At 66.9% G+C, this 15,800-nt stretch overlaps 2 protein-coding genes across 5 annotated transcripts; one reads left to right on the top strand and one right to left on the bottom strand.

Annotated features, from left to right (window-relative positions):
* Positions 1 to 630: 630 nt before the first annotated feature.
* Positions 631 to 8,633, top strand: ANKRD13B (ankyrin repeat domain 13B). Of its 2 annotated transcripts, none has more exons than XM_050321905.1 (15): positions 631 to 793; positions 4,165 to 4,300; positions 4,545 to 4,669; positions 4,748 to 4,793; positions 5,048 to 5,191; positions 5,314 to 5,503; positions 5,602 to 5,668; positions 5,757 to 5,838; positions 5,907 to 5,971; positions 6,053 to 6,183; positions 6,293 to 6,450; positions 6,530 to 6,682; positions 6,935 to 7,095; positions 7,286 to 7,362; positions 7,452 to 8,633. In XM_050321905.1, exons 1-15 carry the CDS (start codon positions 683 to 685, stop codon positions 7,660 to 7,662), a joined length of 1,857 nt encoding a protein of 618 aa, XP_050177862.1. In that variant the 5' UTR covers positions 631 to 682; the 3' UTR covers positions 7,663 to 8,633. The 2 variants fall into 2 exon arrangements, with proteins under 2 accessions (XP_050177862.1, XP_050177861.1); XM_050321904.1 differs by having other exon boundaries at positions 7,286 to 7,366.
* Positions 8,634 to 8,735: 102 nt separating this feature from the next.
* CORO6 (coronin 6) lies at positions 8,736 to 15,047 on the bottom strand. Of its 3 annotated transcripts, XM_050321908.1 has the most exons (11): positions 14,972 to 15,047; positions 12,765 to 12,964; positions 12,037 to 12,159; positions 11,470 to 11,599; positions 11,207 to 11,388; positions 10,966 to 11,085; positions 10,121 to 10,225; positions 9,897 to 10,042; positions 9,762 to 9,819; positions 9,446 to 9,676; positions 8,736 to 9,333 (listed from the first exon to the last, which is right to left on the bottom strand). In XM_050321908.1, the coding sequence occupies exons 2-11, from the start codon at positions 12,960 to 12,962 to the stop codon at positions 9,211 to 9,213; spliced, it is 1,416 nt and encodes a 471-aa protein (XP_050177865.1). In that variant the 5' UTR covers positions 12,963 to 12,964; positions 14,972 to 15,047; the 3' UTR covers positions 8,736 to 9,210. The 3 variants fall into 3 exon arrangements, with proteins under 3 accessions (XP_050177865.1, XP_050177864.1, XP_050177863.1); XM_050321907.1 differs by lacking the exon at positions 14,972 to 15,047 and having other exon boundaries at positions 8,736 to 9,330; positions 12,765 to 13,594; XM_050321906.1 differs by lacking the exon at positions 14,972 to 15,047 and having other exon boundaries at positions 12,765 to 13,588.
* Positions 15,048 to 15,800: the final 753 nt, after the last annotated feature.

The raw sequence follows: 15,800 nt of genomic DNA, 5'->3' as shown, positions 1-15,800 counted from the left end.
CACCGCCGTGGCTGCACGGAGAATAACGATGCCGAGGGGGGTTCGCCCCGTGGGAGGGTGGGGAGCAGCGGGGCGGGGGGGCCGGGAGCGTGGCGCCGGCGGAGGCTGAGGCGGCCGCGGAGGCCCAGCCTCGCATTGTTCTCGGGCGGCAGCCGGAAAACGCGACGCCCGCCCGGGAGAGACGCAGGCGGAAAAGGAAACGGGGCTGGGGGCCCGTGCCTGGTGCTGCGGGGGCGACAATCGGGGTCCCCCCACGACCCTCTCACGATCCCCACCTGGTCCCCACCTGCCGCCCTCGCCCCTGTCCCACCATGTGCTTGTGCCCGCCGCCCCACGGGGCGAGTGCGGGTCAGCTGGGAGAGGGAAGATCAGCCTGGGAAGGGGGGGAATCTGGGGAGGATGCTGATTGCCCGCGGGGTGTCCCTTTGCAGCCCCTCCGAGGGGTCGGAGGCCGCGGTGATGGGCTGAGCGGTGCGGGAGGGGGGCCAGGAAGGAGGAGGTTGAAGATGAGGAAGAAGAAGGGGGCGATGCCGGGCAGGGCGACTACAAGTCCCATGAGGCCGGGCGGTGCGGGGGGGCCAGGGAAGCACCGGGCGGGAGGTGGCAGCCCGCCCCGCCCTGCGCCCCCCGCCCCGCGCCTCCCCGCGCCGCGCCCGCCGCGCCGCTCCAGCATGCACGGAGGATGCTCGCGTCTTGCTCGGGCAGGAAGGGGCCGGAGGGCAGGTACCCGCTGCACTACCTCGTCTGGCACAACCGCGCCCGTGACCTGGACCGAGAGCTCAGCGCCAAGCAGGTGGGGCGGCGCGGGGACTCTCCCGGCACGGCACGGCCCGGCCCGGCTCCGCTCGGTTCGGGCTGATGCAATGCTCGGGGCCGGGATGAGGATGAGGATGGAGATGAGGGGGTGATAGGGATGGGGTCGCTCTCTGCGCTGCCAGAGCTCCGGGGGTGCGGTGTGTGTCCCCACCTGCACCCTGAGACTGTGCCTGCTGTCCCCGGGGCTGGACGGAGCAGTGGGTACCACCCGCGGCTCCCCTGCATCCTCCGGCGCACGCAGCCCCGAGCATCCTTCCACACGTGTCCCCAGCTCCCAGCTAGGCCTCTGCAACCCCCTCGCACCCCAACCCGCACCCCACTTCTCGGGGTACTGCCACCTCCCTAGGTTGCAGTCACCAGCTTGCCACCCTCAGGCTGAGCCCCTCTGAGGAGGGGGACAAGGACCGTGATGCTGGGGGTGCAGCCCCCCAGCCCCACGAGGCCAGGCAGGCTCTTCTCAGGGTGAGTGGACCCACTGTGTCCCTCATCCCGGGAACCTCCCAGCCGCCTGATGATGGAATAGGGTGCGGGTGCATCCCCGGCGGGTTCCCAGCCTCCCTCTCCCCCGTGGCGTTGCAATTCAGGTAATTAAAACCCAACCCTGAAGATGCAGGAAACCGCAGGCGCTGGAGAGAGGCCGGCGGCGGGGCTGTGCTGAGCATCGCCGCTCCCTCGGCCCAGGCCCTTGCACCCCAAGGCACTGAGGGCCGTGCTGGGTGGACCCCGGTGATGCAGGAAGCAGGGGGTCATTGTGCCGCGATGCTCCTGCCGGGATGCAGGCGATGGCTCCCGCCACACCCGCCTCCATTGTGGGGTCCAGCCGGAGGCTGCGCCAGCATCGTCCCGGTCCCCCACCCCATGTCCGGTGGTTTTTTTCTGTGGTAATGTGGGGTCAGTTTTCCCAGGAGCCCGGCGCGGCAGAGATCAAAGCTGGGCTCAGCAGACGCGGGGAGGTGGAGGGGCTTCGAGGGAGGCTCCGACCTGCTCACCTGCAGAGAAACTCTCTAACCCCCCAGCCTGGCCAGTGCAGGGACTCTGCCATGGCCCCCGATGGCATTTGCAGGGTGAGAGCAGAGCCAACCCTGTGTGCACCCCGGGAGTATCGGGGGGGAGCCATGGGTGCTGCAGGCCAGACTCTGTGGCAGGTGGGGGCTTGGGAGAAGGAGGTGGGGGCCAGCTCAGGCCCCCTGCTCTCTCCAGGGCATCCAGGGACACATCCTTTCTCCCTGCCAGAGCATCCCCTGGGTAAGGGGTTGGGGCTGGCACTGTGTGTGATCCTGAGGGCTGAATGTCCCCCTGTCTGAGAGCTCTGTCCTTCTCTGCCACCCCAGAGACCCACGCGGGGCAGTGGTTCCACATCCCCCCCACTCCAAGTGCAGGTGTTTGGGGTTGGGAAGCATTGGGGCAGCTGGCAGCATTGCTCCTCTCTGTGTCCCATAGGGGCCCTGTGTGGGTCACCCCCAAATTGTCACCGTGAGCTCCCATCCACAGTTTCCTTCACCAGGGAGAGAGGGTCAGCAGGTCCCCAGGGCAGGGACATCACGAGGATGTGGCAGGCAGTGACACAGAGCCTGTTGTGTCAGGACACCCCACACCACAGCCTGCCCCATCACGCATGACATGGACCCGGGGCTGCACAGGGACAGCAGTGCCTGGCACCACCTCCCCATTCTGGCCTATGATGTCCCTCACTGCCACTGGGGTCCTCCAACCCAGAGACAACCCCAGCAGACGGGACGTGCAGTGCCACGTGCCCAGCTGGCACAGGAGGAGTGGCCAAGCTGCCATCCTGCGTGGCTCCGCTGCCACCCCAAAGCCACCACCACCCCTGTCCCCATCCCGGGGGGGTGTCACACCCCCAGGATGGGCAGCACCTGGCAGTCTGTGCCTCAGCCCCCAAGCTGGAACCACCCCAGCACCAGGACCCAGGACTGAGCTCTTGCTGGCAAAAAGTGGGTCACACCGTGTCCCCTGGGGTGGCTCCAGCGCCGTGTCCCCAGAGCGGGGACCCTCGTCCCACCCGGCGCTGGGGCCGGGCTGCAGCTGGGGAGCCCCGCTGAGCCTGCAGCACCCGCCCCCGGCTGGGGGGCGATAGCTTTAATTAGAGTCATTTCATTAGCACAATTAAGAACATCAGTCGCCTGGAGAGCGATGGAGCGGCACATTGACTCCCGGGAAACTGGGGGGCTGCTTTGCTCTGGCAGTGTGGGCAGACTGGGGGGTCCCCCTGCCTGGTGAGTCCCTGGGGATGAGGGCCATGGGAGTGCCCGCAGCCTGGGCAGGGATGGGGACATCCCTGGGGCAGCAGGACTGCGGGACATGCCCAGAGTGAGGCAGGGACATGCTGTGGGTGAGACCCTGGGCACCAGGGAGCCCACACCCCACCTCTGCCCATGCCAAAACACCTCTGGCTGCCCGGTCCCTTTGGATCCTGCACCCCCAGTTTGTTCTCCTGGGGTTGGCCTCCCTAAAAACCCATGATTTGGGGTTTGTATCACAACCTCCTGCCCTGGCAGCATCAGAGTGCCCCTCTCTGGGCACAAGGCTTCTACACCAGCTGGGTGCTGGGGAACACAGCGTGGGCCAGGCCTCCCCGAGCAGTGTCCCCTGCCCTGGGCACGGGTGTGATGCTGCTGCTCACATGGGGAGTGGGGCCCGTGGGTGCTGGGGGTGCCCACCGCCACCACGCAAGGGATTCCTCGGGGCTGGCTGGGTGCCAGGCTCCGGGTTTGGCACAAACAACGGCAGCCCCGGCAGCGGCTCCCCAGGGCCCCAGGGATCCTCCGAGCAGCCGCTCCGCTCCCGCAGCCGCCCGCCCCCGGCTCAGGCTCAGGCAGGGGAACACGTGCGCCCGCCGCAGCCCACGTCGCCCGCCGCGCTCCCAGCCCCGGTGGAGGGGGGCTGTGCTGGCAGCTGCTGCCTGGCAACTGGGCACAGCCCCCCCCAAATCCCAGAGGTGTGGGCTTTTCCCGAGCTTGCAGCTGCATCGAGATATGCAGAGCTGTGTGCGCTGCGCCAGGGGCACCTGTGCCACCGCTGCCATGCCATGCCATGCCCCTGCTCCGTGTGGAGGGTGCAGCCTGGCCTGACCGTGCCAAGCTGTGCTGGGTGCTGACAGCCACCACTGTGCTCTCTACGCCCTCTCCATGGGTATGGCAGTGGCTGCAGGGAGCAGGAAGAGGCTTTTGAGGTGCATCTCTTGGGGGGAGCTCAGGGACGGGGATGTTCTCCAGGTACCGTCAAATGTTGGCTGCTTTCTCTGTCTGGGAGCTGCACATCTGTGGGAGGTCTCTGGGGAGCAAGGTGTGGCCGCCCCAGAGATCCCAGAGCCCAATTCCCTCCCGGCAGGCCGACATCGAGCAGCTGGACCCCCGAGGACGCACCCCACTGCACCTGGCCACCACGCTGGGCCACCTTGAGTGTGCCAGGGTGCTGCTGAAGCATGGAGCCGACGTGGGCAAGGAGAACCGCAGTGGATGGACAGGTGAGCGGGTGGCTCATTGCCTCTGTCCTCCATCAGGTTCCCCAGGCACAGGCACAGAAATGGGCATGGGCATGGACATGGGCAGAAGCACAGGCACGGGCATGGCTCACCCTGGTGCTGCAGGTCCCCAGGGGACTGTTCACATGGTGGTCTGTGCCTGGGGCTCCTGTGCAGTGCCCAGCTCTGCAGTGCCATGTGTGCTGTGCCGTGCCACGGCCCTGGGCACTGCCCCTCTGCCCCACAGTCCTGCAGGAGGCCGTGAGCACCCGTGACCTGGAGCTGGTGCAGCTGGTCCTGCGCTACCGTGACTACCAGAGAGCCATCAAGCGCCTGGCCGGGATCCCCGTCCTGCTGGAGAAGCTGCGCAAGGTACCTCCCTCCTCCCCTGGGGCCTGCGGGGGGGCTGCCAGCCACAGGCTCCTCCTGACCCCTCTGTGCGCTCCACAGGCCCAGGACTTCTATGTGGAGATGAAGTGGGAGTTCACCAGCTGGGGTGAGCTCAGGGCAGAACGTGGCTGTGGGAGGAGCGGGAGTTTCCCAGCAGAGTCCCCCACCCTGGCACCCATCCCCATCCCCAGGTCAGGGGTCACCTGCCCCTTTACCCCAAGACACCCCAAGCTTGCAGACCCCCATTGTGCCAAGGCGTTGGGTTCCCCAGGCACATTCCCCACCCAGCTCAGCGCTGGCAGCCCACTTGGGGGTGCTGGTGGCCCCATCCCTGGCTGGGCTATCGGCATCTCTCCCCAGTGCCACTGGTGTCCAAGATCTGCCCCAGCGACACCTACAAGGTGTGGAAGAGCGGCCAGAACCTGCGGGTGGACACCACGCTGCTGGGCTTCGACCATATGACCTGGCAGCGGGGCAACCGCAGCTTTGTCTTCCGGGGACAAGGTGAGGTGGCCCCAGCGTGTCCCTCTGCCCTCACCGGGGAGCGCTGGCAGACTCTCGTGGTGCTGCAGCGGGGCCGGGTGATGTGGTGGGGACCGTGGTTGTCCTGACCCTGCTCCCTGCAGACACCAGTGCGGTGGTGATGGAGATTGACCACGACCGGCGGGTGGTCTACTCGGAGACGCTGGCCCTGGCCGGCCACGACCAGGAGGTGCTGCTGGCTGCTGTGCAGCCCACGGAGGAGCAGGTGATGGGGCGGCTGACGGCCCCCGTTGTCACCACCCAGCTCGACACCAAGAACATCGCCTTCGAGAGGTGGGCAGGGGTGGCACCGAGCCCACCCCCAGGGGTGCGGAGCACCCTGGGCTGTCCAAGCAAGCCCATCCGTTGCTCACGGTGCTGTGTCACCCCAGGAACAAGTCCGGGATCCTGGGCTGGAGGAGTGAGAAGACAGAAATGGTGAATGGGTATGAGGCCAAGGTGAGGGGCAGCAGGGGTTGAGCCACCCAGAGGGGTATGGCCAGTTGCAGGTGGGGGTTACACCTCTGCCATTCCCCTCCTCGTCCAGGTCTATGGCGCATCCAACGTGGAGCTGATCACGCGGACGCGGACTGAGCACCTCTCAGACCAGCACAAGGGCAAGAGCAAAGGTGCAGCCGGCGCGGGCTGGGTGGGCAGGGCACCCCCGGCTCTGCCCTCACCCTCTCCTCTCCCGCAGGCTGTAAGACCCCCCTGCAATCCTTCCTGGGCATCGCAGAGCAGCACGTGGGGCCCAACAACGGGGTGAGTGTCCCAGAGGTCTGGGGGGGTTGCCCTGCACTCAGACCTCCCCCCATCACCCCACAGGGCTTTCTCCCCACGCAGACACTGATCACGCAGACGCTGAGCCACGCCAACCCCACCGCCATCACCCCTGAGGAGTATTTCAACCCCAACTTCGAGCTGGGCAACCGGGACATGGGACGGCCCATGGAGCTCACCACTAAGACACAGAAGTGAGAGGGGAAGGAGCAGATGGGGACCCCTGTGTGTCCCCACCCCCACCACTGCAGAGCCCCCAGGGGGGCAGGAAGGGGTCTGCAGCCCAACGCCTGTCCCCGTCAGGTTCAAGGCGAAGCTGTGGCTGTGCGAGGACCACCCGCTGTCCCTCTGCGAGCAGGTTGCCCCCATCATCGACCTCATGGCAATAAGCAACGCGCTCTTCGCCAAACTGCGCGACTTCATCACCCTGCGCCTCCCGCCCGGCTTCCCCGTCAAGATCGGTATGGGGGGGGCTCTGCTGCTGGCCTGGCTGGCACAGCCAGCTTCCCTCCCTGCTTTTTTTTCTTCCCCTTCCTGCAGAAATCCCCATCTTCCATATCCTCAACGCCCGCATCACCTTCGGCAACCTCAACGGGTGCGACGAGCCCGTCAGTTCCCTGCGGCACAGCCCCAGCAGCGAGGCACCCTCACCCAGCAGTGACTCCTCCAGCGTCAGCAGCTCCAGCTCCCTCAGTATGTGGGGTGGTGTGGGAGGGAGGGGTCCCAGCAGGATGAGGCAGATGTAGTTGGTGAGGCAAGGTGGGAATGGGTCCCAACGGGGTCAGGGGGACATGGCTGGTTGAGAGGGAAGAGGTCCCAGTGAGATGAGGGGAACACGGCTGGTGGGGCAGGAGTGGGTCACAGCAGGGTGAGGGACACATGACTGCTGGGGTGGGAGGGGTTCCCTTGGAGTGCCCAGCCACGCCGGCTCCTGTCTCCCCACAGCCTCGTGCCGAGCGTGCGAGATGGACCCGGCGCTGTTCGAGGTGCCGCGGGGGTACAGCGTGGTGGGCACCCACCAGGATGCCCTGAGGGAGGATGAGGATGACCTGCTGCAGTTTGCCATCCAGCAGAGCCTGCTGGAAGCCGGCAGCGAGTACGACCAGGTGGGCATTGCCACCCCCCTCCCTCCTGCTGCCCGCCTTGGCTGGGGGACTCTGCTGCTCATCCCATCCTCGTGCTGCCCGGGGCGTTCACCCCACGTTGCCCCATCCCATGGTGGCGGGTCAGACCTCACGCTACAGGGCTGGGTTTTGGGGTGCCACCCTCCAAGCACCCCTCTGCCGCCGGCCACAGGTGACCATTTGGGAAGCACTGACCAACAGCAAGCCGGGTACCCACCCCATGTCGCACGAAGGCCGCCGGGGAGACAGGTTGGTAAGGTCCGGCCAGTCCCCCCGGGGGGAGTGGGAGTGGGCGCCAGCTCCACAGGGACCCCTGCTGAGCTCCTGCCGCCCCCCAGGACTCCCCAGCACACGGCGGCCCCCCGGCCCCCCGTCACCCCATCCCCGGGGGGGGGCAGGGGGCCCAGCGCCCTGTTCCCCACCTACGCGGAGCAGCTGCGCCTGGCCATGGCCCTGTCGGCGCGGGAGCAGGAGGAAGCGGAGCGCCGGACACGGCAGGAGGAAGAGGATCTGCAACGGATCCTGCAGCTCTCGCTGACGGAGAAGTGACCCCGCGCCCCCGCTGAGCCCCTCGCCTGCCCCAGGGGAGCTGGGGACACGACCAGTGGTGCCGTGTCCGGGGGCACAGAGGGGGAGCGGGGTGGGGGGAGCCAGTCCAAGAACTGCGGAGAACAAATGGGGAGGCGGGGCAGGGTTTGGCCCTGGGATGGGGGAGAATGTTGCCAGAGCCGGGGCGGTGCTGGGTGGGGTGGGGGCACCCCACAGCAGGACTGGGTGGGGGTGGGTGTCAAGCCCGCACCTGGGGTGGCAGGAACCAGGAAGGGCAACTGCACAGACTGTACCCCTTCCCCAGGACAGCCCTGGCCCCCCACAACTGCCCTATGGGGTGCTGCTCAACGCCTCACCCCAGGAAGGTGTGGGTGGGCACATCCTGCCTTAGATGGGTGGGGTGCCAGTTGCGTGGGGTCCCAGGGTGCCCCCAGAGCCGAGGGGCTCTGCCCAGCCCCCTCTTCCCCCCCTTGCCCAGGCGCTACCAAGTGCACTTACCCGGGAGCTGCTCTGCCTGCCAGGGGGTGGGGGCTCGGCCCCATTGCACCCCATAGCCAGTGTGGGGCTGCACAGTCACCCCCCACCACGGTGCGGGGGGTCTGCTGGGGCAGCTGAGGGGGTGTCTGTGAGAGGCCACCCGGTGTCACCCCCCTTACCCTCTGCTCACACCCCTTCCCCCTGCTCAGATGCCCCCCTTGGCAGCGCTGCACCCCCTCGTCCCGGGCACTGACCCCGAGAGAAACCTTACGTCAAATGGTGCTAACCCCGGCCCCCCGCCCCGGCTGCTCCCCCTTTGCACACGGGGGGCCGGGGGCTGCGGGGTGGGGGGGCTGGGCTCGCTCCCCTGGGACTTTTCATAGCCAGTGCCCCACCCCACCCACGCACCCCACAGCAACATCTGGGCCAGGGCCGGGGGAGCCTGAGCAGCTCCAACCGCGGCCAACACCAATAAATGCTCTTTAATGTTTGTCTCTCTTGGCCTCCCTCCGCCTGTGCCAGGGGTATGTGGGCAGCAGGTGCTGGCAGGACCCCCTGGCATGGTGGTCCCTCGTCCCTGGTACCTGCCACACGGCCAAGGGTGGCTGAGCCCTTTATTAAAGGGGTCCAGGAGCAAAGAGCCTGTTGGAAGCACCCACCGAGGGGGCGATGGGGCAGGGGGAGGTGAGGGGGTGATGGGGTGGGAGTGTAGCACCATAGCCAAGCACATCCTGGCCAGGAGGGCCCAGCAGCTCCCCGTCCTGGGAGGATGCTGGTGCCCAGCGTGCAGGTCCCCACGGAGGGATGCTTGGCAGCCCCAGCCTGCGGGCACTGAAGCGGGACCCCCTTGGGTGCTGCAGTGGGGTGCCCATATGGTGGGGCACCCCAGGAGCAAGATGCAACTGATGCCAGTGGAGGGGAGAGGTCAGGGTCCAACCTCCTCCCTGCCCCTTCGGCTCCTGGGGAAAGAACATGGCTCTGGGCTCCTGCCCAATGTGGGGACTTGGCTTTAATCCCCGGCAGGCCGGGGCAGTCCTCGCCCTGCCCGTGGTCGTGGCCTTGGCCACCGCGCTAGTCCGTGCCGTTGGTGAACTGGCAGAGTTTGTTCTCCAGGTCGGAGATGCGCTTCTCCTGTGCTTGGACCATCTCCTTCAGGGCACGGATCTCCTCCAACACCTCCTCCAAGGCTGGCTGCTGCAGGGAGGGGAGACACAGGGTCACCAAGGAGTCTCCTCTGGCCCTTCCAACCCACTCCTGGACTAGGAGGACAGCTCTGCTGCCATCTCCCTGTCCCCAGGACACTCACAGAGAAGTCAGAGTCGCAGGTGGAGTGGCTGCGGCGGGGGCCTGGGGGAGGTTTGCTGTCCAGGATGTTCTTCTTGACCACCTTCAGCTCCCGGTTCTTGATGGGGACATACCCGTCCCGCAGTGAGATGAGGATGGGCTCTGCATCCTTCCCCGACAGCCACTCATCTGCCTCCAGGGCCGGCTCGGGGCCTGGTGTGTCGGGGTACAGGTCATCCTGGAAGAGGTCTGACTGCAGGAGGGAGAGATACCCCAGTGAGACGTGGGGTGTCCCCCCCCAGACCTCCCCTCTCCCCTGGGCCCCCCCTGGAGCTCACCTTGCGTGGCACCGTCATGACGATGGGCTCACACTTGCGCTCATGGAGCTTGAAGAACCTGAGTGGGGCAGAGGCAGTCAGGGTCCAGCTGACCCCCCGAGCCCTCTGGCTCCCCCCAGGCCCCCTTGCTCTCACCTGGCAATCTCACACTTGCTGACATCCAGCCCCCGCTTGGGCATGAAGCCCATGCCCCGCTGGGGCTCCTTGCTGCTGTAGGTGTTCAGGTAGTGCACGTAGGGTGCCTCGTCCGTGATCTCGAAGTACCGGATGCTGCTGTCACCCTGTGGGCATGGGGACGGGTGTCAGCCAGCCCCCCGGGGGTGGGGTGGCATGGAGGTGCACCCTGGGTGGGGGGTTACCTTCCCGCAGAGGTAGACAATGCTGGAGTCGGCGTCGTAGAAGGGCAGCAGGACCCCGTTGCTCGTGTCCATCTCCTGCAGGGCGATGGGCTCCTCGAAGTTATTCTGCAGGGCCGCAGTGGTGGAGGGGTGTGAGCGGTGGCCACAAAACCCCCACTCTGGTTAGTCACACACATTAGCCACAGCACACTGGGGGACAGGGCTTGTCCCCCTCCCTGGGTACACAACACCCCCGGGCAGGCAGCTTGGCATGCCCCCCCCAGACCCTTGCCCCACTCCTGTTTACCTGCATGGCTGGGTACCCCCCAGCCTGGCTATTTCCCACTCCCCCAGCACTCCCTGCCTCCCAGCCCCCTCCCCACCCCAGCACAGCACGGCACACTTGGGAACTTGGCATCTTTTGGAGGGGGGACGCAGCAAACACCCCATCCTGGGGTGGGAGAGGGTGGCAGGGGGTTGGGGGCCAAGTTCCCGGGGCAGCACTCCATGCGGCCTCGTTACCGGGTCCCACAAGCCCAGCTCCCGCTGGCTCATTCTGGTAAAGCCCGTGGTAAAGATGTGTCCTTCCCGCGTGAAGATGGCCCGCACGGGCCTCAGCCCTTCGTGGGGGGCAAACCTCTCCTGGGGGGGAGGGAGGACAGTCAGCACGGGGCATGGGAAGGGGGGAAAATGGAGGGGGTCCGGATCTGTCCCCCAGAACAGCTGCTGAGTCCTACTCCAGGGGAGCACACGATGCTCCCGGGGCACATGCCCTGCTGGAGAGTATCCCCGGCACCCAAAGCATTCCCGGCTGGGCTGAGCTCTGCAAGGTCGGCGCTGGCTGGGCAGGAGCTGCCGTCTCGTACCAGGTCCCAGAGGCCCAGCTGCCGCTCGCTCATCTTGCTGAAGCCCGTGGTGAAGATCTTGCCATCGGCCACGAAGATGGCGCGGATGGGCCGGGTGCCGTCGTGCGGTTTGGTTTTCTCCTGCGCCGGCGTTAGCGGGTTAAATCAAACACAGAGACGCGCGGGGCGGGGGTTAGTAGGGTCAGGCAGGCACTGGGGGGACCCCGCGGCGGGCTGGGGGGGACACGGCAGGGGCACTCACCGCTATGATCTGCTGCTTGCGGGGGTCGATGACACGGACCTTCTTGTCCTTGCAGGTGGTGACGAGGAGGCTGCCGTTGCGGTTCCAGCCCACGTTGTAGATGAGGTCAGTGTGCATGTCATCCAGCACCAGCAGCATCTCCCCCGTCCCCACGTTCCAGAGGATCACCAGGTTGTCACAGCCTGCAGAGGACCGAGGGGGCAGGTGCTGTCACCCCCCGGATCCCCTCTGACCCCGGGGAGGGCAACCCGGGACCCCCTTACCTGCGCTGAGCAGGACGTTGCGGGCGGTGGGGTGCCAGGAGATGATGCTCACCCGCTTGGAGTGTCCCTCCAGCGTCACCACTGGCTCCGTGATGTTGCGCACGGGGACATAGTCAGGGATCTGCCACACCTGGGGGAGGGACAGAGAGCGGGATGTTGGGGATCACCCCGCATGTGAGGGCTAAGCGGATGAGGGCCTGGGAGCCAATTAACCTCATCGTTAATCCCGGCTCAGCCTGCCGGGAGGGTGGCGAGGGGACGCCAGCAGCGCCTCCATCCTGGGGTGCATCCCCAGCACTCAGGGTGCTGGTGGGCACGGGGTGGGGGGCACGGTCGGGGCACAGCCCCCAGCCCCCCCCAGCTATTCCTGGGTGCTGAGTCGCCAGGGCGGGTATATTTAGCACAAACTGCTGCATCATGGAGCGAGCAGCCGCCGCCAGCGCGAACGCATGGCACCGGGGCTAAAAATAGGCCAGTGACACTCCGCAGGCAGGGAAGGGGGGAGGATGCTCTGCACCGCTCCCCCAGCGCCTGCTGCCCCCCCCCACTCGGGGCCCAGCCCCTCACCATGACGGTGGTGTCCTCCGAGGCGCTGGCGATGACGTTGTCGTTGTGGGGACACCAGTCGATGTCCAGCACGGGTGCCGTGTGTCCCGTCACCAGCGGGTGGTTCTTGTCCACCCGTCCTGTCTGCAACGTTGAGGTGTCAGGATGAGTCCCCAGAGGCTGGGGACGATCCTGCCAGGTGCCCTCGGAAGCCCAGCCCAGCCAGGGGTTGTGGCACAAGTGGGGACATGCAGGGGATCCCTGGGGGTGACCAGAGATTTGCACCCGCCTTGAAAGGGGAAAATTGAGGCACAGAGGGGTAATGGGGTTCACCTGGCATACGGCCCCATAGAGGGGAACAATGTACCCCTGAGAGACTGTTTTATGTCCCTTCCGATGGCACGGAGGGGCTTGGGACCCCCCTTGCAGTCTCTCAGCTAGGGTTGGCAGGGCAGACCCCACATCATGTGTCCCTGAGGAACTGAGGCTGGGGAGAAAGCACCTGGGGGTTTCCCACATCACCTCAGTTACCCCTGGGATGTTACTTTTCACAGGTGCTGATGATCGGCCAGGCTGCTCCTGCCCTGAGCCCCCACGTGAGGAGGGGGTGTTGGGGCAAAGCTGGGGGGCTCTGGGGTCACCCAAAAGCAACACCCATCATGCAGCCCCCCACAAGCAACACCCCACCAGCATGTCCCTCCCAGTATATCCCAGGGAGGCAGCCAGACCTCAGCATCCTCCCCGCTCACCTTGGCCAGGGGCAGGACAATGAAGGCCCCCCCGCCGCCAGACTCCACGATGATGGCCACAAACTTGGGGTTGACGGCGCAGAAGGAGCTGTCACATGTCACCTTGGAGACGCGGATGTCCTCGTACATCTGGTCGGCCTTCACCGGCTGCCCAAAGACGTGCCGGAACTTGCTCTGGCGCACCACGCGGCGGCTCATGGCTGGGGGCACAGGGTCAGGCCACCACCTCCCCACCCCGGCACAGCATGGAGGGCTTTTGATCCCCTCACACCTCGTGCTCAGAGTTACACCCTCTGCACTGAGCACAGCAGGAAGCCTGGGAACACCGAGGTGGCCGGGGATGCAGGATGGTGCCTGACGTGGCCCCGCCCACATGGCAGGGACTGGGATGTGGGGATGATGTGGGTGATGGGGGTGGGCAGCTGGTGGCCAAAGCCACTTGACACTGAGCATGGACACAGCTGTGCTGTGATGTGAGGGTGTGCCATGTGCCACAACTGTGCCATGTGCCATGGCTGTGCCCTAGCTCACATCTGTGCCATAAGCCACGGCTGTGCAATGCTCCACAGCTCTGCCATGCCCCTCAGATGTGTCATGCCCCATGGCTGTGCCGTGTCCCTCAGCTGTGCTGTGCCCCGTGCCTGGCACTGGGTTTGGCACACGAGCAGCTGCAGTAGAGAAGCAGGGCTGAGGGGACTTTGGGGTGGGCCTGTGACTGTGCACCAGCTCACAGCTTGTCCCCTTGTATCCCATCCTGCACCAGTGAGGCTGCCTGCCTTGACCCAGCACCCAGGAGAGAGGCTGTGCCTCCAGCGTTGCCTGTTGGTGGCTCACCCGTCCCTCCATGGGCCCCTGCCCTGCGGCTCCACATGTGCCACCCACTCTGCACCCCCACCCAGGCAAGGGCTGGACCTGGCATAGCCACACAGCCCCTGGGCACACCAGGGAGTGGGGGAGCCCCCCATTCTCAGCATGGCCCTGGTGGGGTCTCCAGCTCTCAGCCACAGCCAGGCACATTGCCCAGAGTCACCCATCTCTCTCCACAGCTCTGCTGCTCCTGGGACCTTCCCAGGGTGGGCACTGAGACACTCAGGACCCTGAAACCCCTGGAGCTGGGGCTCTGCAGCACTTGCCACTGGCTGTCCTGGGGACTGCCCTGGGTCTTCTGGGTCCACAGCCATTGCCAGGGGCCACATCCAGCCACCAAAACGCAGCCGGAGGGCCAGGCACCGCTGTCCCCAGCCCGCGGGGCTGATGTGGGCAGAGACAGGAGCAGATCTGCTCCTCCTTGTCTGAGAGGTAGCTTTTTGATAGGGCACATGCAGCGCCCAGCCAAGCTACATCTACCCAGTCCCTGGGTGTTCCTGGAGTCCTCATGGCACTTCAGCATCATCCCTGGCCCGGCTGAACGGGTTGGAGCTGGGTGCTAAGGGGCCCGGAGCCCAGCTACCAAGGGGGGCTGGACACCAGCACTGCTGGTGTCACCCCCATGGTCCCGAGCACAGTCCCCAGCCCTCGGGAGGAGGTCTCCAGAGATTTTGCAGCACCTCAACCATTGCCAGTGGGAGCAGAGTTTGGGGTGTCAGCATGCAGGCTAGGGGGGGCCGGCCTGGCTGGCTGGGCAGGGTGCAGGCAGGGTGTGGGGTGCAGGTGAGGGGCAGATGTGGAGCAGGCAGAGCTGCGCGGGGTGCCGGCAGCGTGTAGGGAGCAGGCTGGGGTGGGTGGGGTGCAGGTGGGGTGCAGGCAGGGTTCAGGTGAGGTGCCGTCAGGGTGCAGGCAGGGCTGAATGGGTGCAGGCGGGGTGCAGGCAGGGCTGAATGGGGAGCAGATGGGGTGCAGGCAGGGTGCTAGCAGGCTGCAGGCATGAGAATTGGGTGGGGTGCAGGCAGGGCGCCGATGGGGTTGGATGGGGTGCTGGCAGAGAGAGGTGGGGTCAGGCGGGGTACGGGTGGGCTGCAGGCTGTGTGCAGGCAGGATAAAGGCAGGACAGCCCCGCTCCCCGCTCCCGGCCGTGCCATTACGTTGCCACAATTGAATCCGCAGCGGCTGCTCGGGAACGACCAGAGGTCACTGTCCAAATATAGCCATCTCCGCCGGCGGCCGGCGAGGGGCCGGGGCCCGGGGGGCTCAGCCCCGCTCCCCGCGTCCCCCCGTCCCTTCCCACCGCGGTCCCGCCGCACCCCCACCCCCATCCTCCCGGCTCCCACCTGCGCTCGGCGGCTCCTCCGCGCCCGGGCGCGCCCGGCTCCGCGCTGCGCCCCGCTCGGCTCCGCTCCGCCCGCTCCGGCCCCGCTCAGCCCCGCTCCGCTCCCCCGGCCCGGCCCGGCCCCGCTCGGCTCCGCTCCGCCCGGCTGGGCTCGGCTCGGCTGGGCTCGGCTCGGCCCCGCGCGGTGCCGCTGCCGCAGAGAACAGCTGAGCCGAGCCGGGCGCCGGGGCCGGCACGGCCCCCCCGCGGCGGGCACCGGAGGGGAGGGGGGCCCGGCCCGGCCCCGCCTGTCCCCGCACCCTGCCCGGCCCCCCGCTCTGCCCGCAGGGATGGGGGTAGCCCCCGCACAGCCACCTCACACTCCCGCCCCAAAAACGGGGGACACACCAAGGGTGCCCGCAGACCCCCCAGCGCGCTGCGTGGGAGCCCCTCTGCCCAGCGCTGCGGGGGTCTGGTGGGGCAGGAGAAGCCCCCTGTGTCTTCCTAAACCACTGGGGGGAGAAGAGGGGAGGGTCAGCTTCGACAACCCCAGGCTGCCAAAACCCCGGGGGTCACCTCTGCCCAGGGCTGTGACCCTGCCATGGGTCCCCCCGCCCCCCGGGGCCAGCCCAACCCCACAGGGACCATGACCACGGGCTGCCCCTGGGGCTCCCAACACCCACGGCACTCCATAGGGTCCCCAGCTCCCCCAGGAGAAAGGGATCTGCAAACCCACGGGGTGAGCCCACATCAGTCCCAGCCCAGGACAGCAGGATGGTTGTACAGGCACATCCAGAAGCCAGATTTGGGATTTAGTGCAGCTCAGCCCCGCAGGGATGCCCTAGTCCAAA

This window comes from Myiozetetes cayanensis, unplaced genomic scaffold (genome assembly GCF_022539395.1).
Source record: "Myiozetetes cayanensis isolate MyiCay16 unplaced genomic scaffold, myiCay2020 scf27, whole genome shotgun sequence".
In the NCBI taxonomy this organism is placed as follows: domain Eukaryota; kingdom Metazoa; phylum Chordata; class Aves; order Passeriformes; family Tyrannidae; genus Myiozetetes; species Myiozetetes cayanensis.
Note: the sequence above shows the minus strand (reverse complement) of the source record. Positions and strands in the feature narration are given on the sequence as shown.